Below are 23,929 nucleotides of genomic sequence, written 5' to 3'. Positions count from 1 at the left end.
AAAAAAACTCGTTACCTTACCAATCTGGCGCACAGGTCCTTTTTTTTTTGGTTAGAGGAGGAGGATGGGTGGGGGACACTACCCGAGTAATGTTTTTGGGTAACGCAACCACACAAATTTGACTTCCCAGAAGTCCTTCTCTCCTCCCTCGCACCTCTTGGCAAATGGAGGCCTAATACCCGAGGTAAGTCCCTTTTAATGTGGGAAAACTCACCCTTCCCGGCAGCCCTCGCTTCACCTCTCCTACTCTCCTCGCCGCTCTGGTCAAATGGAGTGGAACATTGTTCTAAGGCTGTTTACAATTTTTTTAAAAAAACCTCCTGAATGAAAGAGAACTTTCAGGATGATCAGAAAGATGCAGAGTAGGGGAGGGGAGGATTTCTTCTTGTGAAGTTTAATGGCTGAAGTAACAGCCACAATAGAGAGGCAAAGGGCAGTATTATACATCTTTTAGCATGGTCCATAACTGTTATCTTTGCAAATAAGAGGTTAATGAATTTTAGAAACTCAGATGGTTCTGGTTGAAGGTTTCAAATATTCCAAGATGTTGAAGGGATGGTCGATCGTGTACAAATGGAATACATGACGTTGATTATTGATGAGAATAATTTTATGATAGACACTGGAGCATGTTCAGTTCACTGTCTAGCCAAGGATAGATAAATCTTTTGCAGCATAAAGCTGAACACTGAAGGACCATCAGATGGGAGCTACATCATTGCATGCCACCGTAAAATTATTTCCTGACTTTTCATCGAGGATTGATGTGTCTCGTCTGAAGCTTTGGAGGCAATGTAGTTTTTTTTCCCCCCAGGAACTGTCACAAGCTTCAATTGGCCTCGCTGCACAGGCGAGGACAATTAGCATGTCGGAGTGAAGAAATACGCGCTTTGCTTCCCAATAATGGGTAATGCTGATGGGGAGCTTGAAATCGCTGTCTGTTAATCTTTCTGTCCCTTCAGGTCAATCCTTAGCTACTTAGATTAGCAACTGTCAAATTAGAGTACAAGTAGTTCTGGGATATCGCACATTTCAGCAGCACGACATGCCTATATTGTCACTGAAGAATTGGGGAATGGTATTTTGGAGAGCGCGTATCTCATTTGACAATAACACGATCCCAGCGGGGATCAGTTTGCACACTCTGTTTTGTGCACGCTCTGATGACCGTGCTGAAATCTCCGTGTCACTCTGTGCATGCGCCAATGTTCTTACCGTTCTGTGCATGTACCTGTGTCCATGCTATGCCATTCATGTGCGATGTTGGCGCCGATCTTCCTGGTGTTCTGTGTGTGCGCCAGTGTCAGCTGCTGTCAGATTAGTTTTCTGTGAGAGGTACTGTACAGAGAGTACTTTTCTTATTTCACACATGACATGTAAAAAATTTTTACTTTTGGGTTAATAAATATGATTTCAACCTTCATTCAGGCTGTGCTATACATAATGTTAGACCTTTGGGTTTTTTTTTTAGTCGTCATGAATGTTTTTTTTGCTGATCTGCCCCTAATCCCACTTTCCCCATAAACCCCATTATTTCTATTAAGCGACTTTCCATTAAGCGAGGTTTCGCTGGATTGCCACTACGGTGTTATAGGAGGATTACCTGTACTGGATGCACTCTATTATGATTAATTGTGCTAAGGGAACCATTCATCAGAATATTATTGCTCTTCTGAAACCTGAGTGAATGATTGCTGATAGAATGGTCTCAACAGCAGATATAATCTATACAAAATGGTTGAGTTGCTGCAACTCAATTGAACTGAAGATGTAAAGTTGTATTTATTCGTCCACTGAAGACAGTTCCTGGAGAGAAGTACTTTTTAATTTAACCTGTGAGGTGAGGAGGGTCTTTAGGAGAGGAATGGGGAGTGAAATAACTTCACAGGCCAGTATCCCATCACCAAGTCACCCTTATTTACATGTGGAAAGTCCTTGACACTGATCCAGCTCCCTCAGAGCCATCTCTGCGTGAACAGAACCTCTGACACTCCTGTATTTATCTGTCAGCCAGGTCTCCTTGATTGGACTGTTAACATGGTTCAACCAAGGAACATATTCTGAGGTCCACCTGACTGACTTTGTTACAGTCGCTACAGAGATCTGTCATCTACATTTTAAAAAAAAAAAATCAGCTTTGTGTAACTTATGTATTGAGTGAAGTCTGATGAGTCATAGCACTAATAAGGTATGATGCCTTTTATATAAAGATTGAAGAGACTAAAAGCATATTTGCACAAAGGATAGTTACCCTTGTTATTCCTTATTTTTGCCCAGGGTTTACACCAGTAAATGGGACTTTTCTTTTGGATTTCTTGGAAATGATCCTTAATGCTGTCCTTGCTCACTGCAAGTGGATGATGATCAAGTTTGTTTCCCTCACTTATTGAATTGATGTTAATAAATTTGTATGGAGAATGGAAAAGCCATTTTTTAACTGTCTGTCTCACTTGCAGAATATCTGGTGGAACTTCCATGTATTTGTATTCAGATGTATGTAATTGTGGCATGAAACAGTGCAATTAGATAGAGGAACCTCGGGAGCAAATATTTGACACACAGCTGCCTTTATTGAACCACAACTGCAGGGATGCTCTCACTGCCCAAGCAGTTGCAGCGCCTGTGACATCACTACCAGTGATATGGTAATGAGGAATCCACATCAAAGAATACAAACAATAAAATTTAGTATTTTTTTTCAAAATGATTTACATGCATCTAAATTCTGGAATCACATTGTGCATACTGTTCCTTGTACACCTGCCATCCTGCTGCCTCACTCTTTACATTCTCTGGAAGTTTGGCAGGAAGGTTGTGTCCGAGGTAATGAGTTTGGATTGGAACAACCAGGCAGTTAGCAAGCTGATTGGTGACCAAGTGTTAAATCTGGGTAGGGAGGGCCAAGTGAATGGGGGAGGGGGAAAATGATCAGAGGAGGAAGTAGCAGTGTGTGCATGCATATGGGTGGAGTCACAGAAGCTTCTGGCTCTGGACACTCATTGATGTCAACTCCCTCTGCAAATGCTTTGGTAGGAACTTCTCCCCTTACACTTGTGCTTGTTCCATACTCTTTTTTTACACTCTCCATGTGCTCAGATGCATCTTGCATCATTAAGTTGATTCAGTCCCAGTCTAAAGAGTAGCATGTCTGAATGTCCTGCAGTGGGGAGGTAATGGTCTGGTGGTATTATGACTCGACTGTTAATCCAGAGACCCAGTTAATGTGCTGGGACTTGGGTTCAAATCCCACCATGGCAGATTGTGGAACTTGAATTCATTGACAATCTGGAATGAGGGTCTCATGATAATTATGAAACCATTGTTGATTGTTGGAAAACTCTATCTGGTTCAGTAATGTTCGTTAGGGAAGGAAACTTACATCCTTATCTCTTCTGACCTAAGGTGACTCCAGACCACAAATGTGGTTGACTCTTCATTGCCCTCTGAGCAATAAATGCTGGCCCAGCCAGAGGTCGCTATATCCCACTCGCTCCTTCATTATTCTGAGTGAATAAAAATAAAATCCTGATTCACAATGTGCAAATGTGTGTCTTGAATAAGTCTTGAAGTGCATCAGTGTGGTTTTATTGCAATTTTTAAAGACTTTTTATTTGCCCTTACTGAGACATGCATTATATTTTCTGTTGCTTTCGATACATGTTGATGTTGTTTAGTGAAAGTCACACTAAATGCTGAAAAGCTTTCATTTGTTCTCCATTTGTAAATGTGAAGATTGGTCAACCTGGATGAGTCAGATAATTCATATGGTTTTTATTAGGCCTTTTTTTTTCCTTCATACTTTGGTTCCTTTTAGGAAAACAAAATTCCAGTCTAAGTCCCCAAATTGCAGTTGCCTACTTTTTACTTATATTTTGTGATTCAGGGTCCCTATGTAGTGTAATGAATATAATTCATATCCATTTAAATAATATTTTGTTTTTCTATTCTTCCTACCAAAGTGGATCACCTCACATTTTGTCACATAATACTCCATTGCCTACCTTGTTGCACACTTGCCTAACCTATCTACCTCTGAATCTGTTGTATCCTGCTCACCACGTGCTTTTCTGCTTAGCTCACTCATTTGTCAAATGGGCTACGATACTGTCACAAAGCTCGTCCCTTCTTTTCTAAAAGCTGTTCCTTGGCTCAAGGATATTTGTCCTTGATTTTTTTTTTCAGAAGGTAATAAACCGGGCTGGGCTCTGATCAGTCTGGCTTGTTGGAGAGATGAAAATGATTTTGAGGCCTTTTGTTTATATGTAAACAGATGAGACTTCAGGCCAAAGTGGTCATGCTTTAGTAATGACCTGTATAATGAAAGGGGAGTGGTCAGCTCTCTAGTTGAGCTGAGCAGTTTTTAGTTCAGTCTTGAACTGATGAGTTCAACAGGGAGCTGTGTGGAATCTCTCTCCCTCCCTCTCCCTCCCTCTCCCTCCCTCTCCCTCCCTCTCCCTCCCTCTCCCTCCCTCTCCCTCCCTCTCCCTCCCTCTCCCTCCCTCTCCCTCCCTCTCCCTCCCTCTCCCTCCCTCTCCCTCCCTCTCCCTCCCTCTCCCCCCCTCTCCCCCCCTCTCCCCCCCTCTCCCCCCCTCTCCCCCCCTCTCCCCCCCTCTCCCCCCCTCTCCCCCCCTCTCTCCCCTCTCCCCCCTCTCCCCCCTCTCCCCCCTCTCCCCCCTCTCCCCCCTCTCCCCCCTCTTCCCCCTCTTCCCCCTCTTCCCCCTCTTCCCCCTCTTCCCCTCCCTCTTTTTTTCTCTCCCTTTTTCCCTTTCTCTCCTCCCTCTCTCTCTCCCTTTCTCTCTCCCTTTCTCTCTCCCTTTCTCTCCCTCCCTCTCTCTCCCTCCCTCTCTCTCCCTCCCTCTCTCTCCCTCTCTCTCTCTCTCCCTCTCTCTCTCCCCCTCTCTCTCCCCCTCTCTCTCCCCCTCTCTCTCCCCCTCTCTCTCCCCCTCTCTCTCCCCCTCTCTCTCCCCCTCCTCTCTCCCCTCTCTCTCCCCCTCTCTCTCCCCCTCTCTCTCCCCCTCTCTCTCCCCTCTCTCTCCCCTCTCCTCTCTCTCCTCTCTCTCTCCCCCTCTCTCTCCCCCTCTCTCTCCCTCTCTCTCTCCCCCTCTCTCTCCCCCTCTCTCTCCCCCTCTCTCTCCCCCTCTCTCTCCCCCTCTCTCTCCCCCTCTCTCTCCCCCTCTCTCTCCCCCTCTCTCTCCCCCTCTCTCTCCCCCTCTCTCTCCCCCTCTCTCTCCCCCTCTCTCTCCCCCTCTCTCTCCCCCTCTCTCTCCCCCTCTCTCTCCCCCTCTCTCTCCCCCTCTCTCTCCCCCTCTCTCTCCCCCTCTCTCCCCCTCTCTCTCTCCCTCCCTCTCCCCTCCCTCTCCCCCTCTCTCTCCCCCTCTCTCTCCCCCTCTCTCTCCCCCTCTCTCTCCCCCTCTCTCTCCCCCTCTCTCTCCCCCTCTCTCTCCCCCTCTCTCTCCCCCTCTCTCTCTCCCTCTCTCTCTCCCTCTCTCTCTCCCTCTCTCTCTCCCTCTCTCTCTCCCTCTCTCTCTCCCTCTCTCTCTCCCTCTCTCTCTCCCTCTCTCTCTCCCTCTCTCTCTCCCTCTCTCTCTCCCTCTCTCTCTCCCTCTCTCTCTCCCTCTCTCTCTCCCTCTCTCTTCCTCCCCTTCAACTTCAACCTGTAAGCATGTATTTCATTTAAACTGGGTTTTAAAGGGAATTTGCTTATTGGGACTGTTGTGTATATTTGGAATAGAATAATTAAGTCTAGTTGGAAATGTTGAGATCTGTAGGGGTTCTTTATTCTGTTCTTTGTGTTTCATTATGTAATTTTGTGAATACATTTTTCTGTTTTAAAATCTAGCAGTCAACCTAGCTAACTTTTAATCTGGGTAATCTTTCACTATATGCTTACCAAAACAAATTGTGAAGTTTTATGGTCTGAGCTGCCTGCTTCAGAATGTTTTCAGTGGTCTGGCTTAGTCCCTAACAATATTCTGTTTTTAATTTTAAGTCAGTGATATAGATTGCACAATAGATTACAGCTTTCTTAACTGGAAATGAGCCCTTTAGTATAGCATAGAATAGAATCCCTACAGTGTGGAAATAGGCCATTTGGCCTGACAAGTCCACACTGACCCTCTGTGAAGAGTATCCCACCCAGACTCTTTCCCCTACCCTATTATCCTACATTTCGCATGACTATTGCACTTCACCTGCACGTCCCTGAACACTACGGGCAATTTAGCACAACCAATTCACCTAACCTGCACATCGTTGGACTATAGGAGGAAACCAGAACACTGCTGCCTGTTTCCTGCTTGCATGGATTTCAAAAAAAAGTTTAATTAACATGCCACACCCAATATTCAGCTTTTATGTTGTTCAGTCATATTCTGATACGCTGCATTTCAAAAGGCATATAATAAAGTATGATATTTTCTTTATTTTGCTTTATCCACCCCGCTAATAAAATGTCAAAATGATTTCCCTTTCATAACCATTATGGAGCAGGATGCTGATCACAAAAACTCCATATGTATTTCATTCTCACAGGCCATTAATTGGCTGAAATGGGTGTTTCTGCTCCTTAGTTGGATGGAATGTCTCTGATTCATGGGAAGTTCTTTGGTTCCACCAGTGTCAGTGGCTGTAATGGCCAGGATTGGGACTGCAATCAATCCTCCAACTCTGAACCATGGAGTCTAGTACCTTGTAGGTTCAGAGGGTTTCGGAGGAGACGGGAGTGTCAGCAGAGGGTAACGGGAGAAGATACTGTAGTTCTTGATTAGAGTGACTAGTTTAGCAGGAAGCAACCCCAATTGTGGTACACTTTGAGAAGGCACCCAATGTGGAAAAGGGGCTCCAGTTGGGTCAAAAACATTTTTTACTGCACAAGAGTCAAACAATGTGAATACTAATAACTGTACACTGTTTTTAGTAGTCAGTTATATTTCAGGTTTAACAGTAGAAAGAATTCAGTTAATTGTGCTAAACTGAACTTAATTTCATTCCACATCTATTTGACCTATGCTGCCATGTATTCAGTCAGGTACTTAGCAACACTTGGACAATAAGCCGCTTGTCTGAGTGCTTTTTTAAAGACTTCTATACGAGTTATGATATAGAGTCCTAGAGATGTACAGCATGGAAACAGACCCTTCGGTTCAACCAGTCCATGCCAACCAGATAGCCCAACCCAATCTAGTCCCATCTGCCAGCACCCAGCCCATATTCCTCCAAACCCTTCCTATTCATATACCCACCCAAATGCCTCTTAAATGTTGCAATTGTACCAGCCTCCACCACATCCTCTGGCAGCTCATTTCATATACTTACCGCTCTGTGAAAAAGTTGCCCCTTGGGTCTCTTTTATATCTTCCCCCTCTCACCCTAAACCTATGCTGGACTCCCTGACCCCAGGGAAAAGACTTTGCCTATTTACCCTATCTATGCCCCTCATCATTTTGTAAAGCTCTATAAGGTCACCCGTCAGCCTCCGACGCTCCAGGGAAAACAGCCTCAGCTTGTTCAGCCTCTCCCTATAGCTCAAATCCTCCAACCCTGGCAACATCCTTGTAAATCTTTTTTGAACCCTTTCAAGTTTCACAACATCTTTCTGATAGGAAGGAGACCAGAATTGCACGCAATATTCCAACAGTGGCCTAACCAATGTCCTGTACAGCCGCAACATGACCTCCCAACTCCTGTACTCCATACTCTGACCAATAAAGGAAAGCATACCAAACGCCACCTTCACTATCCCATCTACCTGTGACTCCACTTTCAAGGTGCTATAAACCTGCACTCCAAGGTCTCGTTGTTCAGCAACACTCCCTAGGAGCTTACTATTAAATGTATAAGTCCCGCTAATATTTGCTTTCCCAAAATGCAGCACCTCACATTTATCTGAATGAAACTCCACCTGCCACTTCTCAGCCCATTGGCCCATCTGGTCCAGATCCTGTTGGAATCTGAGGTAACTCACTTTGCTGTCCACTACACCTCCAATTTTGGTGTCATCTGCAAACTTACTAACTGTACCTCTTATGCTCACATCAAAATCATTTATGTAAATGACAAAAAGTAGAGGACCCAGCACCAATCCTTGTGGCACTCCACTGGTCACAGGCCTCCAGTCTGAAAAACAACCCTCCACCACCACCCTCTGTCTTCTACCTTTGAGCCAGTTCTGTATCCAAATGACTAGTTCTCCCTGTATTCCTTGAGATATAACCTTGTTAATCAGACTCCCATGGGGAACCTTGTCAAACGCCTTACTGAAGTCCATATAGATCATATCTACTGCTCTGCCCTCATCAATCCTCTTTGTTACTTCCTCAAAAAACTCAATCAAGTTTGTGAGACATAATTTCTCACACACAAAGCCATGTTGACTATCTGTAATCAGTCCTTGGCTTTCCAAATTACATCCTGTTCCTCAGGATTCCCTCCAACAACTTGTCCACCATTGATGTCAAACTCACTGGTCTATAGTTCCCTGGCTTGTCCTTGACAACCTTCTGAAAGAGTGGCACCACATTAGCGAACCTCCAGTCTTCCGGCACCTCACCTGTGACTATCGATGATACAAGTATCTTGACAAGAGGCCCAGCAAACACTTCTCTAGCTTCCCACAGAGTTCTAGGGTACGCCTGATAAGGTCCTGGGGATTTATCCGCCTTTACCTGTTTCAAGACATCCAGCACATCCTCCTCTATAATGTGGACATTTTGCAAGATGTCACCATCTATTTTCCTACAGTCGATATCTTTCAAGTCCTTTTCCACAGTAAATACTGTTGCAAAATACTCATTTAATATCTCTGCCATTTTCAGTGGCTCCACACAAAGGCTGCCTTGCTGATCTTTGAGGGCCCTATTCTCTCCCCAGTCGCCCTTTTTTGTCCTTGATGTATTTGTAAAAACCCTTTGGATTCTCCTTCATTCTATTTGCCAAAGCTATCTCATGTCCCTTTTTTGCCCTCCTGATTTCCTTCTTAAGTATACTCCTACTGCCTTTATATTCTAAGGATTCACTCAATTTATCCTATCTATACCTTATTTATGCTTCTTTCTTTTTCTTAACTAAACCCTCAATTTCTTTAGTCATCCAGCATTCCCTATACCTACCAGCCTTCCCTTTCACCCTAACAGGAAAATACTTTATCTGGATTCTTGTTTTCTCATTTCTGAAGGCTTCCCATTTTCCAGCCGTCCCTTTGCCTGCGAACATCTGCCCCAATCAGCTTTTGCAAGTTCTTACCTAATACTGTCAAAGTTGGCCTTTCTCCAATTTAGAACTTCAACTTTTAGATCTGGTCTATCCTTTTCTATCAATATTTTAAATCTAATAGAATTAAGGTCGCTATCTGTGCTCCCCCACTAAAACCTTAGTCACTTGCCCTGCCTTATTTCCCAAGAGTAGGTCAAGTTTTGCACGTTGTCCTCGTAGGTACATCCACATACTGAATCAGAAAATTGTCTTGTACACACTTAAGGAATTCCTCTCCATCTAAACCCGTTCACACTATGGCAGTCCCAGTCGATGTTTGGAAAGTTAAAATCCCCCACCATAACCACTTTATTATTCTTACAGATAACTGAGATCTCCTTACAAGTTTGTTTCTCAATTTCCCTCTGACTATTAGGGGGTCTATAATACAATCCCAATAAGGTGATCATCCCTTTCTTATTTCTCCGTTCCACCCAAATAACTTCCCTGGATGTATTTCTGGGAATATCCTCCCTCAGCACAGCTGTAATGCTATCCCTTATCAAAAATGCCACTCCCCCTCCTCTCTCGCCTCCCTTTCTATCCTTCCTGTAGCATTTGTATCCTGGAACATTAAGCTGCCAGTCCTGCCCAACCTTGAGCCATGTTTCTGTAATTGCTATGATATCCCAGTCCCATATTCCTAACCATGCCCTGAGTTCATCTGCCTTCCCTGTTAGGCTCCTTGCATTGATAGGTGCAATCCATCCTTCTTGTACAGGTCAGTTCTACGCTCAAAGAGATTCCAATGATCCAAAAATGTGAATCCTTCTCCCATACACCAGCTCCTCAGCCATGCATTCACCTGCTCTATCCTCCTATTCCTGCCCTCTCTAGCTCGTAGCACCGGGAGTAATCCAGATATTATTGCTCTTGAGGAACTCCTTTCTAAGTTTCTGCCTAACACTCTGTAATCTCCCTTCAGAATCTCTTCTTGAGCCTTCTACTTAATTACAGCAATATAATCTCCAACCTTTTCCCTCAATGTAAACTCTCACGTCATCATGGCCATCACGAAGGGCAGCCACCTCTGGTTAGCACTCTCGTGGTTCTAGTGTTCCATTGTGACAAATTTCAACTTCCACAGTAACAACTGAAGCAAACAATGGGACCTTGATTATGCCAGAATTGAAAACCAATGTGAGGAGCTGGTCAAGCAGCTTCCTGTTCAAGCCTGTTAAAATTACAGTCAGTATGCAATGGTGTCATTGCATTCTAAAGTGTAAACAGTGAAAATCTCCATTTTATTAAACAGGTGAGCTCCGCTATCTGCTTAGAGTAGTTCAAGAAAAGTTGCTGTGATCCTGGTTGCTGCAGGATGGATGGATAAATAACAGGCTGTGTTTTTGGGGAAGGGGACAGACAGAGCAGGGGGACCATGAAGGTTAAAATTTCTCACTGGTTGTGCTTGTCGTTCTTGCTTAAATCTTGCTTTATATTTCAAAGATATTTGAGGAAAATGTAGAAATTGTGGTCACCATTAAGACTGAATTAAGACATGTCACACCAATGGACATTTGTCACAGCACATCCACACTGACCCTCTTAAGAGTATCTCACCCAAACCCTTCCCTACACTATTACTCTACTTTTACCCTGACTAATCCACCTAACCTATACATCCCTGAACACCATGGGTAAGTTAGTATGGCCAATCAACCTAACCTGCACATATTTGGATTATGGAAGGAAACCCATGCAGACATGGGGAAAATGTGCAAACTCCACGCAGACGGTCGTCTGAGGCTGGAATCGAACCCAGGTCCCTGGTGCTGTGAGGCAGCTGTGCTAACCACTGAGCCATCGTGTTGCCCTAAATCTAGACTAGCAGGATCAAAAGATTATTGTGATTAAGTAGTGAAGAGCAAAATGTAAAATTAAGCGAACTTCAAGTGAAAGCATATATATAGATGAAAAATTGATTCAGTATATAACTGCTTATTTTATGGTTTCTTAATGATGGGTAAGCTGGTTGTGAGGAGAGTGGAGCCACTGTACTATTTCACAGTACAATTCCTCTGGTTCAGCAATGCAACATCTTCCTGTAAGGCAGCGAAGTCACATTTCAGGCAATAGTTGATTTTCTGTCATTTGGCTGTTATCCAATGCTGCAGGAAAGATCCAAGTATCTTGCAGTAGCTGGTATGGCTCTACAACTGTTTTCTCTTGATGAGCTGAACTATATCTAGTTTTGGGGTGATTTGCCAGATTGTGAGAGGTTGTTTAAATACTCATTTTGTAGTGGGTGTTCTGCATGCAGTTTCCCAGTTACCGGGCATTAAGATGTCCATTCTTCAATCTAAGCATGTGAACTAGTGCATTTTCAGGTGAAGCTCTTTCCTTTCTAAAGCGTAATGTGCAGACATTGGGATACTTAGAATGCAGTAGCATTTTGGGTTAGCTAGTCACTTGTATAACTTCTAAGACACAATAAGCACATGTGATTTTGTGGTGAGTGGTAAAAGAGGGATAATTTGTCTTAGAGGCTCATTTGAAAAGTTGAGAAGTTTTATGTGTGTTCTATAAACAGGTGGTTCAGCATTTTCAAGTAAACCCACCACACCCACTGGAACAGCAGGAGGATCTTTTCAACCAATGGGCTCTCCGCAGAAACAATCCCCTCAACCAATGGGAGGAAGTTCATGGCAGCAGAATACAGGATTTGCTTGGCAACAAGGTTCATCTACCTGGCAACAACCGCAAACAAAACCACAACCGACAAAGCCCCAGCAACCAATACCGCAGTCATCTCCACAGAATAGACCAAACTATAATGTCAGCTTTACTGGTGTGATTGGTAATCGAGATGAGCGTGGGTCACGCGGACCTACATATGGTAAGTATGAACTTTTTTAATGTTTGCCGAGTCAAAGGCTTAAACAGGAGGTGACTCCAGTTGTACCTTAATGACATTTTTCCTCCACCCTTCAAAAATAGCTTGTCTATTATGTCTGGCTGAAAGCTTTCTGGAGAACAGAATCATAAATTTGTGTTGAAATTGTTCAATTTGTTATATTAGTGATATGTTGCACTATTTTGGTTGTCTTTATGATTTCATTTACTGAGTTTCATGGATTAAAGCGTGTTCCCATCTCGACTGTCACTTTTTTTTTCTCTTTTTTTTTCCTTTCCTCCTTCCATCAAGTTACCAATCTGAATTCCATTAGTTTTGAAGGATAATCTGCTCTCTTGATAGAAGGCACCTTGAGGGAAAAAGATGGCGACTAAGAGCTATTTTGGATTGCCTTTCTGCAATTTCCTGTGCATGTTTTGAGAAATGTTTGCAGAGAATAACAGGACACTTGTCTTTAACCCAAGAAGTATGACCTAGAAAGACCGAAAGGGGTGAACATTTTTTTTTGCAAGAAATTTAGAACAAAATAGTACGTCATCTCATTTCAGTGGGGGTGATGGGATGCCCATGGCAATTGGAATTGATGCCCTTAGGTTGAAAGAATCAATCAACAACCATTATTTCTATTTCTGGCTGCTGTCTCGTGGTCTCTTCCTGGAAAGTGCACATGTAGCTTGAACTTGGAATCAGCTATGATATCCCACGGTTTCCTAGCTTGGAGTTTTAGCTGTCTAGACTTACAAATGACGAATGTGTTAGGTGGATGGGATGAGTTTGCTGAAATGGTGGGCTGCTAATGTACGAGAAGGAAACAAAGGCACTAAATTTGAAAGATTTATTGCACGTGAATCCATTGAATAACTGAATTCATTAAATGCAGCCTGTGTTGCAGAACAAATAAACTGCTGCACCTCGATTCTTTACACTGCAGTAAGATTTGCTGTCCAATTTGCTTCTTATCTAAGCCTATTTTGGCAACGAGAGGTTAAGATAGTTGAGTTCATGTTTCTTCATCAGGAAAGTAATGCAAAGGAATGCATTTAGCTGGAACATTTATTCCTGCTTTCAATTGCCTAGTGAAGCAGAAAAATTCAGCAGGTTGATTGGAGAAAATACCTATTTTTGCTTTTTTATGTTAACCATGATCTGGAAATGTTCATGGTGGACTGGGATAGAAAAAAAAATCTGAAGTTATATGGCACCAGACTATATTTTGGGCAGGATAGTGGCTCAGTGGTTAGCACCTGTGCCTCTCTGTGCCAGGGACCTGGGTTTGATTCCAGCCTTGGGTGATTGTCTGTGTAGAGTTTGCATGTTCATCCTATGTCTGCGTAGGTTTCTGCCAGATGCTTGGGATTCCTCCCACAGTCCAAAGATGTGCAGGTTAAGTGGATTGGCCATGTTAAATTACTCCGTGTTCAGGGGTATGTAGATTATGTGCATTAGTCATGGGATTGTAGGGTTACAGGAATAGGATATGGGGAATAGGTCTTGGGTGAGATGCTCTTCAGAGGGTCAGTATGGACCCATTGGGCCAAATGACCTGTTACCACATGGTATGGATTCTATGTTCAATTGTGTTTATTTAAAATTGCAAGCGTTTTGGAGCACAAAGTTTAAAAATCGCGCAACACCAGGTTATAGTCCAACAGGTTTAATTGGAAGCACGCTAGCTTTCGGAGTGCTTTCGGAGTTTGCTTCCAATTAAACCTGTTGGCCTATAACCTGGTGATTTTTAACTTTGTACACCCCAGTCCAACACTGGCATCTCCAAATCATTTTTGGAGCACTGCTCTTTCATCAGGTGAAGTGAAGAGAGGTGCATAGGCACAGAATACTAGACTGAGCGATGATGGCAAGATAATTCCAGGCAAGTAAGAATGTCAACAGATAAACACAAATAGTGTGTGTAGAGTGTCAACAGGCTGGATAACTACTCTTTGCAAGTGATCGAGTGTCAGCAGATGAATACAAATGGTGTGAGTAAAGTGTCAAAACTGAATAGCAAGTGAAGGGATGACCTATGAACTAATTTAATTAAGGCAGAGATCATTACAAATAATCAAAATTAAGATGGCGCTACAGACAAGCTATTTGGTTTGTGACTTGTTATTCAGTGTTGATACTTTACTCACCGTTTGTACTAATCTGCTAACACACTTGATCACCTGCAAAAACTTGTTATTCAGACACTCTACTCACACGATTTGTACTTATCTGTTGACACTCTTAATTACCTGGAATTATCTTGCCATTATTTCTCCGCCCATATATTCTGTGCCTGTGCACCTCCCTTCCTTCCTTCCTTCAACTGACTAAGCAGCGCTCCGACAGCTGGATTTTAAATAAACCTCTTAGACCATAACCTGGTATTGTGTGACTTCTGACTTCACTTTCTATGTCCACAGTGGCATGGTTGATGTTGTGTTCAATAGCCCACCAGCATGTTGCCTTAATCAGAAGAGTCCACCTGAAGGAAGATGTTTGTTCAGATGATTGTCCTCGAGAAATTAACTAATTAAAATTGAATTTAAAGCTCTTGTTTATTGAGTTAATCAAGAATTTGCAGAAAAACCTTCCATCCAAATGCTTTGTATCAAATGACTGATTTACCTTGTTTTCCATCAGCTCATGCAGTACTTTTGTAATTTATAGTGTTGATTCTGCATTTACTTCAGGAACTCGACCAAAAGTTGCAGATAGTAACTTTGAGGACTTGCTGTCAAGTCAAGGGTTTGCTTCTCAGAAGGATAAGAAGGGTCCTAAGACAATTTCTGAAATGAGAAAGGAGGAGATGTCCAAAGAAATGGATCCAGAGAAATTAAAGGTGAATAGAAGTGGGGAAAATATAATATTCCATGTAACTGTTTTCAAGTCTTTTTCCTCATGGCTATAACCGTTTAACAAAGAGATCTTTTATGTTGTCATGTTTGCAACCCTTCAAGTTCTGTGGCTTTCTTGGGCAGATAAACAAACATGGGAACAGGAATAGGCCATTCAGCCTATCAAGCCTGCTCAGCCACTTAATTAAAATCAAGGCTGATCATTCATTTCAATGCCACTTTGTTACACCATCTCCTTATCCCTTAATGTCATTAGCCTCCATAGGTCTAATAATATTTGTCTTAAACATGCTTGATGATTGAGCTCCCATTGCCCTCTGGAGGAGAGAATTCGAAAGATTGATCAACCTCTGATAAATTTCTTATCTCAGTAATAAATAGCCTCCAGTTAATCTGAGATTAATCTGAAGTTCATCAACCAGAGGAAACATTGTATCTATATCCACCCTATCATCCCTGGTGAGAATTTTGTATGTTCCAATGAAATCATCATATGTTCTTCAAAACTCTAGAGAATGCAGACCCAATTTCTTTTGAGAAGAGATTCCTTAATCTCTTCTCTTAAAACAATTCTAGAAACGCAGTGATTAGTCAGGTGAAATTGCATTGCACTCCTTCTGTGGCCTATATACTTCCTTCAGTAAGGAGACCAAAATTGCATATAATACTGCAGGTGTGGTCTCACCAAAGCTCTATGCAATTGCAGCAAGATGTCTTTAGTCCTGTACTCAAACCATCTTGCAATGAAGCCAACACAGCACTTGCATGGAAAAAGTTAAAAAGCAATAAGAAATATGAGACTAAGTTGGTTCGTTATATAAAAGAAGATTGCAAAAGTTTTTAAATATCTACAAGGTAAGAAAGGCAAAAGTGGACATTGGACTGTTGGAAAATGAGGCTGGAGAAGTAGTAATGGGCAACAAAGAAATGGCGGAGGAAGTGAATAGGTACTTTGTATGTGTTTGCGTCGTGGGTCAGAGGTGAGTGTAGAGACTGTCACAAAAGAGAAGGTGCTCGGGAAGCTGAAAGGTCTAAATGTGGATAAATCACCCAGAGCAGATGGACTACACTGCAGGGTTCTGAAGGAGACAGCTGAGGAGATTATAGAGGCATTGGTGGTGATCTTTCAGGAATTCATTGGAGTCAGGAAGGGTCCCAGTGGTCTGAAAAATGGCTAATGTAACATCTCTGTTTAAAAGGGAGGGAGGCAGAAGACAGGAAACAATAGGCTGTTAGCCTCACCTTGGTCATTTAAGAAGATTTAAGAGTATATTATTATGGATGAGATTGGGGAATATTTGAAAGTGCATAGTGAAATTGGGCTGGGTCAGCACAGCTTCGTGAAAGGAAGGTAATGCTTGACAAATCGGTTAGAATTCTTTTGAGGAGGTAATGAGCCCGTTAGGCAAAGGAGAGCCAGTGGACGTGATTTATTTGAATTTCTAGAAGACTTTTTGAGAAGGTGCTGCACAAGTTGCTGAATAAGGTAAGAGCCCATGGTTTTAGGAGTAAGGTAGTGGCATGGATAGTGAATTGCTGAAAATGTGTTGCTGGAAAAGCGCAGCAGGTCAGGCAGCATCCAAGGAACAGGAGAATCGACGTTTTGAGCATAAGCACTTCTTCGGGCTTATGCCCGAAACGTCGATTCTCCTGTTCCTTGGATGCTGCCTGACATGCTGCGCTTTTCCAGCAACACATTTTCAGCTCTGATCTCCAGCATCTGCAGTCCTCACTTTCTCCTCCTGGATAGTGAATTGACTGACTGGAAATGGCACAGAGTGGAGATAAAGTGGCCTTTCAGCTGGTAACAAGTAGACTTTCACAGGGTGATACTGGAAAAGTACAGCAGGTCAGGCAACATCCAAGGAGCAGGAAAATTGACGTTCCGGACAAAAGCCCTTCATCAGGCTCATTCCTGATGAAGTGCTTGTGCCCAAACTGTTGATTTTTCCTGCTCCTCAAATGCTGCTGATCTGTTGTGATTTTCCAGCACCACTCCAATCTTGACTCTGATCTCCAGTATTTGCAGTCCTTGCTTTTGCAGGGGTCAATGTTGGGACCACAACTATTTGCATTATAAACTAACAACCTGGACAAAGGAACTGAGGACATTGTTGCCAAGTTTGTGGATGACGCAAAGATAGGTGAAGAGGCAGGTCGTGTTGAGGAAGCAGGAAGGCTGCAGAAGCAGTTGGATAGGCTCAGAGTGGGCAATGAAGTGGCAGATAGAATACAATGTGGATAATTGTGAGATTATGCACTTTGGTAGGAAGAATGGAGGCATGGAGCACTTTATAAATGGGGAAAGCTTTGGAAACTTGAAGCACAAAGGGATTTAGGAGTCCAGTTTTTCTCCAGGTTAACATGCAGATTCACTTGGAAGTTAGCAAAGCAAATGCAATGTTAGCATTCATTTCAAGAAGGCTAGAATGCAAGAGCAAAATATCCTGCTCAGGCTGCTTAAGGATCTGGTCAGATCACATTTGGAAAGTTATGAACAGTTTTAGGCTCTGTATCTAAGGAGCAATGTGTTTGCATTGGAGAGGATTCAGATGAAGTTAGCAAGAATCATCCAGGGAATGAAGGACTTGTTATACGTGGAGTGTTTGAGGAGTCTGGATCTGTACTCAATGGAGTTTAGAAGGATGAGGGGGGAATGTGATTGAAACTTACAAAATACTGAGAGGCCTGGGTAGAGTGGATGTGGAAAAGATATTTCTACTTGTAGGAGAGATTGGCACCCAAAGGTACAGCCTCAGTGAAGGGACAACACTTCAGAATTGAGATGAGGGGGAATTTCTTCAGCCAAAGTTTAGTTGTCCTGTGGAACTCATTGCTGCAGAGGGCTGTGGAGGCCAAGTCATTTGAGTGTATTTAAAACAGAGATTGGTTCTTGAAAATGGGATCAAAGGTTAAGAGGAGAAAATAGGAGAATAGGATTTGGAAACATTTTAGCTGCAATTGATTGGTGTAGACTTGGTAGGGGGAAAGGCCTAATTCAGCTTCTGCCTTCATATAACAAACTACTGACATCAAACTAACTGGTTTGCGGTTCTCCATTCTCCACTTATTTTCTAAATAGTGTAGTTCTCCCTTTTGTTTTAGTGTTATATTTGTTACTTTGTAACCTGCAGGAACCTTTCCGGAAAGATGGCCATCAATGTATCCATTACGTCTATAGGCAACTCCATCAACACTGTAGGGTGCAGCTCCTCTTGTTTATGTGGATTCATCACCCTTCAATCCATTTACCATTTCAAGAACTACCTCTTTAGTAACATAAATTTCTTTCAGTCCCTTAGTTTCACTAGTCCCTTGGTTGCCTAGTATTTCTGGGAGATCTTTTTGTATCATGTTACTTGAAGAGTGACACAAAGTAATTATTTCATTTCTCTGCTATTTCCCTGTTCTTCATTATATTTTCTCTAGCCTCCATTTGTAATCAGCCTCTGTTTATCTGAGCTTATCATTTCCTTTATAATACCAAAATAAACTTTTACAGTTTGCCTTTATGTTTTGCAATAGTTTGAATTTATATTTCCATTTTCCTTCCTGTTGCTGGATTTTCTGATAGCTGCGCAGCTATCCTCTGAATCTTATCCAGTGACCAGATGGAGGTCTTCAGTCTTTCTTACGTGCTGTGGCAAGAGCCCCAGGATTCGAACTATGACACAGAGACCCAGATCAAAAGATTACAGTCAGTTATACTTTCGAATTCAGTTATAAGAAATTTGCATATGCCAATTTAAAGGTGTACAATTATCTAAATCCAACTAATACTATCATTTAGGGTTACAACATGCAAACAAATAACCAATCATAAAATGAGTATGCCTACCTAATTGTAATATGCAATTAGTATTAACTATTGGGATACTACCAAATTTAATTTTACAACTGGCTACAATTTGTACATAACATGTCAATTTATGACTGGCATGTGGTCCTGATTATCCTGGTAATTTAATGAGTTCTTTCAATGATGACAAATGAGAGAAAAAAACACTTTTATGGAGCTGTGGATATTATTTTTAATTCGTATCATACAGAAACAATGGCAGGGCAGTCCAACATGTCTTCCTATGGTTTATCATGAATCCCATGTTGTTTATAGTCTCTGAGGACTAAATTCTCCCTTCTTGGGAGCTGGCCTGAAATCAAAAATTATTAAAGTTTCAATTTAGTGTCCTTGTCTATTTATTCATTGTGAGCAACTTGCAGCACACAACTGTGTGCCCTTTTAATATAACTTTGCAAGATTATTTTTAACTTTCTTTTAGTTTCTTGATCATCCTTTGGATTCTAAATCACTCCTAATTTTTAGTTTACAACTTTTTTGACCTCTGTATAGGCCTTAGAATTTTCTTGGACCTAACCTTGAACTTCCTTTGTTAGCTTCCTTTAATTTACCTTTGGGTGTTTGTGCCTGAGAGAAACCTATATCTGTTGTAGGCCATGAGGTCCTTCTCTAAATTCTGATACATCTTCCCAATCCACCACAGCCGACTTGCTCTGATACCTTTGTCTTCCTTGTTCAGATTTAAAACAGCAGTTTCAGCACATATTGTATTCACAATCAAACTTGATTTGGAATTGTAATAGTCACTATTTACCAGAAGATTCTTTACAATGTTATTAGTTAGCTGTTTCTCATTACGTAGAAAGATATTTAAAATCAACCATTCTCTATTTGGCTCTTCAACACACTACTTTAGAAACGTATCTGATACGCACTCCAGGAATTCATTTCGCTGTTGATTTTGGTGCTAATTTGTTTCACTTGGTTTATATGTAAGTTGAAATTCTTCATCTTTACTTTATTGCCCATGTTATTTACTTCAATTTCCAGATTTATGCCAACATTACCATTATTGGTTAGTAACAAGGTTTGTTGTACCATGCTGTTTCTTAACACAACCCAAACTGATTCTGCATCTTAATCCTGTGATTCAAGATAGTCTCCACAAAGATATTGGTCTCTTATCTTATTAAGAGCATAACCCTGTCTTTTCTGGTCTAACCACACTGTTGCCAAGCTTCAGACAATACAATGCAGAAATTGGGCTCTAACAGCTAAATCACCATTATGTGAGTTAATGGCATTGTATGATGGGATGCCGAGCAAGAAAAACTTACTCTGCCAAACCTAGAATTGTGCATTGTCATAGATCTAAGATTGATTTATTTGAGACTGGGACTGGTGTCTTTGTGAATTGAATAACTATCTATTCAGTGAGGGCTTTAAATTATTGGGGGTGAGGGATGTTTTAGAAAAATAATAGGACGAGGCAATGTGAATAATTTGTAATAGTGAATAATAGCAATGTGGTTATTAACTAGTGTGACAGGAAGGCAGAGTATACAAATATAAGATTGCACCAACAATTAGGATCATAGTGAAAAATGATAAGACCATTTAGTTATCGGAGCACATGCAGCATCTATAATGGTTTGATAGCATAAATGGAAATAAATAACTGCTATGATGACCATTGGAGAGACATGGTTGTAAAATGATCAAGGCTGGTAATTGAATATTCAGTGTTACTTAACCTTCTGGCTGTATGGAAAAGGAACCTGGATTGTGCTGACAACAAAAGATTAGATCAGTTCTTAAGAAATTATCTTGGCCTGGAAGATCAAGATGTAGAATCAATTTGTGTGAAGATAAGAAATAGGAAAGGAAATAAGTCACTGATGGGAGTGGTTTGCAGACTTCCTAGCAATCCTGCATTGTAGGATTGAGTAGATATCCAAACATAATTGGGGCTTGTTGAGAGAAACTGCTGTAATTGTGGGCAATTTTGATCATCTTAGAATTGGGCAAGTTAAATTGGCAAAAGGAGCCTTGAGGATAAATTTGTGGAATGTAGTTGGACAGTTTTTAACATCGATATGCTCTGGAACCAAATCACCAACAGGTATTTTAGAAGTGGTAATGTGTAATATGATAGGATTAATTAATGATTTTGTAGGAAAGATTATCTGGGTGAGAATGATCATAATATAATAGAATTCCACATTCAGCTTGAAGTGAGATGGTAGGGTCTGAATTTACTTTTCAGCTTAAATAAAAACAATTACAAAGCTGAAAAGACTGACATGTCTGTATTAGAATGCAAAAACTAGCCAAAAAGTAAAATAGTCAAAAGGCATTTTGAGCAATTAACTTTGCCGATGGCCAGATGAGCAAGTTTGTGATTTGACTTGAGTCTTATGTTTTTTTTTTAAAGCAAACTTGATTTCCTTATCCTTATTGCTTAAATAGCATCTTCTAGAACACTAATTATTCAGTATTTTTAATTTGAGCCCTGCATTTGGCTCCATTATGATGGGAAGAATGTTAAGGAATGAGCAGCACAAAATAAAGCGACTGAATCTCAGCTGTTGAGGACAAATCTAGCAAACTTTAATAATTTTTGATTTCGAGCCAAGACTAAACAAAGAAATATCTTGTCAAGGAAATGTATTAAGATTCAGTAAAAAGGTCAGCTGATGTATAGCACTTTTCTGAAAATCTTCTGAAATATTTCACAGAAACAGGAAAATAGTTTTACTTTTTTCAGGATTTATGAAGAAATATGGTGTTTCTTTTACTTTAATGCCAATTCAGACTAGTGCACTTCTAGATGAAAAATAGTAGGTGAACAACGCTTCAAATGAAAAGATAAATTTCCCACTAAGTAACGAATGTAATAAAATGCATCTTAGAAAAAACACCAGCAGTTCCCTTTAGCATGCATGCTATTATGCAGTCAGTTCTACAATATGCTACTGTTCTTTATTCAGGCATTATGAGTCAGAAATCCTATTCAACACCAGTTTTCTCCCTGGTTTCATGGGCATGATTATCATCTGCAGGCAGAGTTAGAGTCATAGTCATACACAGAAACAAACCCTTCGGTCCAACTTGTCCATGCCGACTAGATATCCTAACCTAATCTAGTCCCATTTGCCAGCACCTTCCTATTCATGCACACATTCAGATGCCTTTTTAAATGCTCTAATTGTACCAACCTTCACCACTTCATCTGGCAGTTTATCCCAAATATGCACCACGCTCTGCGTTTTTTTAAAAAGTTGCCCCATAAATCCCTTCTTAAATCTCCCCCCCCCTCCTCACCCTCTAGTTCTGGACTTCCCCCACCCCTGTCTATTTACCAAATCTATGCTCCTCATTATTTTATAAAGTTTTTCTAACTTTTTCCTCTCCCTTCGTAACAACAGTTCTGATGGCATATCTTTCCAGTGTTCCTACCCCAACTGACCAACCAATAACACTGCTGTTGATGGTTTGTCCCTTCTTGTAAAACATCTGAGCTATTGCCACAGCTTTCCGTGTTTTACAGCTTTTTACCTAGATGGTGCATTATTTCTATGTTCTTGTTCCCTTTTCTGCCGAACACACAAAAATTGACTTCTTCCTCAGAGATTTGCTGCTTCTTAGAGGAATTCTGCGTTCGTCTGTTTCTATCATCTTGTTGTTTGTCTAGAACTGAATTCTGATCACCTTCCTTCTTCAACTCCTTTTTGTGTTTGGCACACTGCTTCAATGTTTTCTTCACTTCCTTCTTGATGCTACCAAGTCAAAGTTTGTCAGGCCATATGAATTAGTAATTTCTATTGTCCAAAACAAGTACAGTTGATCACTTTTAAGATTTGATGCAAACTCCTAGAAGTCCTTTGCACACGTTGTGAAAAGTCTGGAATTTCAATTGTTCTTGAAAGAAATTAGAAATTTTTGTTGCAGTCCCACATCTGGGTTCACAGTTGGTGCTCTAGTAAAACATGGTTATGGAATCTCAGACATTTCCTAGCATGGCCAGTGCTGAAAACTGCTTATTAACTGACACTTCACTTAAAGAAAAATTGGAAAGATGTCTGATTTGTTAAGTGGAAAACATAATTTAATACATATCTAAAATGGACGCTATTGGATGAAAATATAAGTCACTTTATTCTTCTGACTTATGTAACCTCTAAACAAGGCATATGAGATATTAATACTCTGCAATAAGAAAGATAATTATTCTCATCCCCAATATAAATATGCGTGCCCTTATGTCTAAAAATTCACAATTGGTTTATTTTTGTGACTTGATTGTGGGTCAAATTTCAAATGTATTTGAAACCGGTGAATAATTCATAACTGAATTTCATGCAATATCTTATGCTCAAAATTAAAAATCATATTCTAATAGATCAGGTAATGGTTGTGAGGGGAAAAGAAAACAAAGATAGCATTTAAAGTTTATCAATATGGAAGATGAACTCAGCTTCTCTCTTTTTATAAGCCTTCTGACCTGAATATTTCCAACATTTTCTTGATTTCAAACCTCCAGTATCTAAATTTAGCTTTCATTATTGACTTTTTTTCTCTGTATTGGTTAAGCTAATACTAAGTATTTTGATCATTTCAGTTATTGGATTGGATTGAAGGGAAAGAAAGAAATATACGGGCGTTACTGTCAACAATGCATACTGTTTTGTGGGAAGGGGAGACCAAATGGAAGCCTGTTGGCATGGCAGATCTCGTAACTCCTGAGCAGGTGAAAAAAGTCTATCGGAAAGCAGTACTTGTTGTTCATCCTGATAAAGTAAGTGTTTTTTTAAATTTAAGTGTGCTTGTACTTGTGATCACTCCCTAGTGTATTTGAAACATTATCATTTAGGAATTGAGTTGACTGGATTTGATATTTATTTTTCATCCAAACGTGGATGGATCATGAATGTTGAAATGCAGTATCCTGCGTTGGACAATTTGTCCCCATCCAATTATTGCCTCATCTGAAATGTTGTGGCCTATTTCATAGAGATACATATATAATTCTTCCAAACTAAATTGATAGTCATAAATCAACTGGTGCAAGAAATTGATTATCGACTGTGATGTAAATAAGCAGAGGTTTTATTTCATGTTTGAAAGACAATGGTGGCAACAGCACATTTATTTGCCATTCTTAGTTACCCTGAGTATGTGTGG

The 23,929-nt window shown here is 41.0% G+C and overlaps 1 protein-coding gene across 5 annotated transcripts in view; it reads left to right on the top strand.

Moving 5' to 3' along the window:
• dnajc6 (DnaJ (Hsp40) homolog, subfamily C, member 6) overlaps nucleotides 1-23,929 on the top strand; it is a 146,755-nt gene that overhangs the window by 110,941 nt on the left and 11,885 nt on the right. For all 5 annotated transcript variants that reach the window (XM_043699441.2, XM_087990684.1, XM_043699436.2 and 2 more), the window contains 3 exons: nucleotides 11,780-12,085; nucleotides 14,782-14,930; nucleotides 23,367-23,543. In XM_043699441.2, the coding sequence (XP_043555376.2) occupies nucleotides 11,780-12,085; nucleotides 14,782-14,930; nucleotides 23,367-23,543 (632 nt within the window). The remainder of the gene's footprint in view (nucleotides 1-11,779; nucleotides 12,086-14,781; nucleotides 14,931-23,366; nucleotides 23,544-23,929) is intronic.

The sequence above is a fragment of the Chiloscyllium plagiosum genome, unplaced genomic scaffold (assembly GCF_037043375.1).
Source record: "Chiloscyllium plagiosum isolate Xiang-an unplaced genomic scaffold, Cpla_swu_hap1 HiC_scaffold_9, whole genome shotgun sequence".
In the NCBI taxonomy this organism is placed as follows: domain Eukaryota; kingdom Metazoa; phylum Chordata; class Chondrichthyes; order Orectolobiformes; family Hemiscylliidae; genus Chiloscyllium; species Chiloscyllium plagiosum.
Note: the sequence above shows the minus strand (reverse complement) of the source record. Positions and strands in the feature narration are given on the sequence as shown.